This window comes from Orycteropus afer, unplaced genomic scaffold (assembly GCF_000298275.1).
Source record: "Orycteropus afer afer isolate SDZICR_OR568_19922 unplaced genomic scaffold, OryAfe1.0 scaffold00176, whole genome shotgun sequence".
Classification (NCBI taxonomy): Eukaryota; Metazoa; Chordata; class Mammalia; order Tubulidentata; family Orycteropodidae; genus Orycteropus; species Orycteropus afer.
In genome coordinates, this window is record NW_006921763.1 from 516,329 (window position 1) to 520,253 (window position 3,925).

General features: G+C 38.2%; 1 protein-coding gene across 1 annotated transcript in view; it reads left to right on the forward strand.

Moving 5' to 3' along the window:
- The first annotated feature begins 728 nt into the window (after positions 1-728).
- LIAS (lipoic acid synthetase) overlaps positions 729-3,925 on the forward strand; it is a 37,558-nt gene continuing 34,361 nt past the window's right edge. Inside the window, exon 1 of the mRNA XM_007947170.2 lies at positions 729-796. Coding sequence (XP_007945361.1) covers positions 729-796 — 68 coding nt within the window. The remainder of the gene's footprint in view (positions 797-3,925) is intronic.

Here is a 3,925-nt window from a genome sequence, read left to right on the forward strand (position 1 = left end):
GCTAAAGCTCCCTGCAAAACAGTAGACGGTAGCATGGAAGCACATTAGACCAATTAACTGGGATGTCCCGTAAAACCATGACCCTAAAACTCCAAATCAAGGAACTAAACCCCATGAGGTGTTTGGTCGTACATAAGCAGCCTCAGCAGCTTTTATTTTGTCATTGTTGTAAACAAATCATACTTGTTACCAATTCTTTACTAATGTACAGCTTATTGGCAATTACAATCATCAGCTGTGCAACCCTACTCTTAATGTGATTTTCTACCATTAACCCCTCGTTCCCTCTGCCTCCCATTCCTGGTAATCACTAATCAACTTTGATCTCCATAATGTGCCTTTTCTTAATGTTTTTGTGACTGGCTTATTTTGCTCAGTGTAATGTCAAGACTTCTCCTACTGTGTTGATAGTGCTTGACAGGTACCAAAGATCTTTAGATTTTAAGCTTTTCTATGGGAGATTTGTTTAAAAACGAAAAAAAAGACTCATAAAGTCTAGTTAACTTGTTACATTTTGTGTACCCAATGTCTTGCACTAACAAATATTAGATGTATGTGGAAATGGTCAAAACATAAAACTTGTATTTGAGGAGCCTCTAGAAAATGAGGCCATACATTGTGAGTTAAATGTTTAATTTTCAATATAATTTATTTTAAATAAACTGTTTCACACTGATTATTTATACTGAATTAGCAATCTGGTCAATTTTAAGAACTGTTGACCGTGAATGGGCTATGCACAGGAACTCTGCCCCAACAACTGCTTCCTCTCCTCCCCAACTGTGTTGACAGCTGGGTAAATCACTTCTGTGTTTTCTCAAGGCTGGGAAAAGACAAGTCCTCCCTTGGGAGAACTAGACTTTCACTTACTATTCCCAAGTTACTAAGTGAAAATCACTTAGCTGCAACCAGCCTCCAAATTATCCAAATCCAGCATACCAGGCCACTATGACTGGGACAAATTTATTCCCATCACACTTGCTACTACTACCCATATTCTCACCGAGTATTACACCTTCTCTGTAATGTAGCCACTTGGAAACGCCTCCTTCAATTCCAGAAATCTGGTCCATACTTCCAAAATATCTCCTATCCTGTCCCACTACTATTACCATGTAAAATCCCTGGCAATCTAGGAATCATTCATTCAGTGAATAGCTATGTGCCATGTATTTGGAATACGACCTTCACACAAAACAAAGCTCCCCATCTTCGGTTGTTTTAGGAGGAAGTATACAACTAATCCACGCTAAGTAAACCATGTTAGTTGATGTTAAGTAGATTCCTGGTCATTGAGCCTGTGTATACAGACAACTGCTCCACAAGGTTTTCAAATCTATGACCTTCTGGAAGATCACCAGGCCTAGCCCCGGAGATGCCTTCGAGTTTGAACCACCAATCTTTTGCCAGTAGCATTTAATAACCATTTCTGCCACCCAAGTATCAACCAAACTGTAAAAACACTAAAGTACAAATACTGTATTTGTACCATGGTTATGTGCTTGGCTGCTAACCAAAACGTTCGTGGTTTAACTCACCAACTGGTCCACAGGACAAGTATGTGGCGATAGGCATCCATGAAGATTTACAGCCCTACTGGGCAGTTCTACTCCAACCTATATATAGGGTCACTATGACTAAATGGCAATGTGTTTTTAATGGGGAAAAAAAAGTCAAGCAGGGCAAGGGTATGCTAGGTTGAGTAGGGATAAAAGGCCTCCATTTAAAATAGGGCAAAGTGAACTTTACTAAGGTGCCATTTAAACATAGACTTGAGAGTTAATCACAAACTCAGCTGGGGAAGCAGTCCAGAGAGAAGACAACACAAACACTTGAAAGCATTAGGGAGTCAAATGTGGCTACAGTTAACTACAGGACACGTATGAGGCAACATTAAAGATTGGGCGGGTTGAGTTTAAATTTTTTTCGCAGGACTTCAGACTACTATGGTCTGCCTCATGTTTCCAAAAAAAGCATGTGGTTGCTATGTAAAACACAAAGGGGGTGGAGGTGATCAGCTAAGCAGCTATTGCAATATAAGCAAAATGTATTTTACTTCTTACATTATGAAACATGGGGTGAGCAAAAAAGGGGAAGACCCTCCACCAGATGCACTGACACATGGCTGCAATAACAGTCTCAGGTACAGCAAGGATTGCGAGGCTAGCACAGGTCAGGCCAGTGTTTTATTCTGTCGTACATAGGGTCCCTGAGCTGGAGATGACTCAGTAACATCTAACATTTCAAAAAATTTCAACTTTTATCAAAGCAGGAATAGTAAAATCAACCTCCATTATCCAGCTTCAACAATTATCAATTCATAAAGTAATACTGTTTCATCGAGAACTGCATTCCAGTATTTTGAAATTCTAGATTTATCATTCCATCCACATTCTTAAACAACTTAACCACTGTTATTGGATGTAAGGTATATAAAAGATGAAGTCAAGGGTGAATTTCTTTGCCCAAGAAACTGGAAGGTGGGCATTGCCATCAATTGAGTTGTAGAATCAGCAGGACACTGTATTAAGGAGCCCTGGTGGTATAGTGGTTAAGCACTCAGATGCCAATGAAAACATCAGCTATTTGAACCTACCACATGTGCTAGTCTGCTTCCATGATTACAGCCTTGGAAATTTTGGGGGTAGTTCTACTGCCTTATAGGGTTGCAATGAGTCTGAATCAACTATCAGATTAGGTTTTGTATATTGACTTAGAGATAGCTCATCAAACCAGTGCTTGTACCAAGAAGCTTGTACTGAGGAGAGAAGCTGGGAATAAGCATTTTAGTGGGAAACACAAATATGGTAGAAATCAGGCAAGATACAGCAGCATCATATGGTATTTAAACCAGAATACGTGCAATTAAAAGAGAATTTTAGAAACAATCAAGTTCTAGGGTATGGAAGTAAACTGGCCAAGTCTATATAGAGGGCATTACTGAGAGCACCTTGGATAACATCAATATTTGTCATCAATACAAATTAACTCCAACATCATTCTACTTCACAGCTGTTTTTCACAAAATTACTAATACAGACAAGTGACTTGAATATACCTTCCTCAGGATATCCCCAAAGATCTGTATCTAACGATGGACTAGCCACCACGTGTCCCTTATTCTCTTGCCCAAAAAACTAGATTCTATGCCGTTCTCCCATAAGTCTTACTAGAAAACAACTCATGCAGCATGGCTCCTTCTGTTACTGTGTTCTTTGCGCTAGTTTATTTCTGAATCGTTACTCTTCAATTAGTTGGAAAGCACCATCAGTTTGACTGAAGACTACAAATCTTCATTAGAATTTAGGATAGAGACAATTTTTAAAAAATAAGAAGACCCAAATGAATAAATGGATTTTATTGCATCAAAATTATCACCCATATTTCATAGGCATCATCTGGCCTTGTTTCCGTAGATGGACAACTCTTAGATCTTATTCATCAGCCTGCTGAACAGTTCCTTTTTCAGAGACATAGATACCATCCAAAAATTTCCGTATATCCTTGTTTTTAACTGTCGTGGCTTGCTGAATTAAAGCAGCTACAGGAGTGAAGCCCCCCAAAAATAAGATTATAAAAATTTAAGTATTTTACTAGATGGTTTACTTAAGACTTCATAATATTTTGAGGATAGCTTTTTATTTAATTTTGACAATTAAAAAGACCTAATGGATAAATGCTGTATGCTCAATTACAACATCTAGGCAGAATTTTGTAGGCATATTCAATTAAAAACATTTCCTGATAAACATACCAACCTGAATTTGATACAAGTTCAATGTCGTTTCCTTCAAGAATTAATTCATCTTTCTGGGCTTGAGATACTGAACAAGCAACACCTAAAAATAGGGAAGGCATTTGCATGGAGTCAACACAAAACAGATCTGTGTATCTATTCCATTCAAAATTCAGAGCAAATGAACAA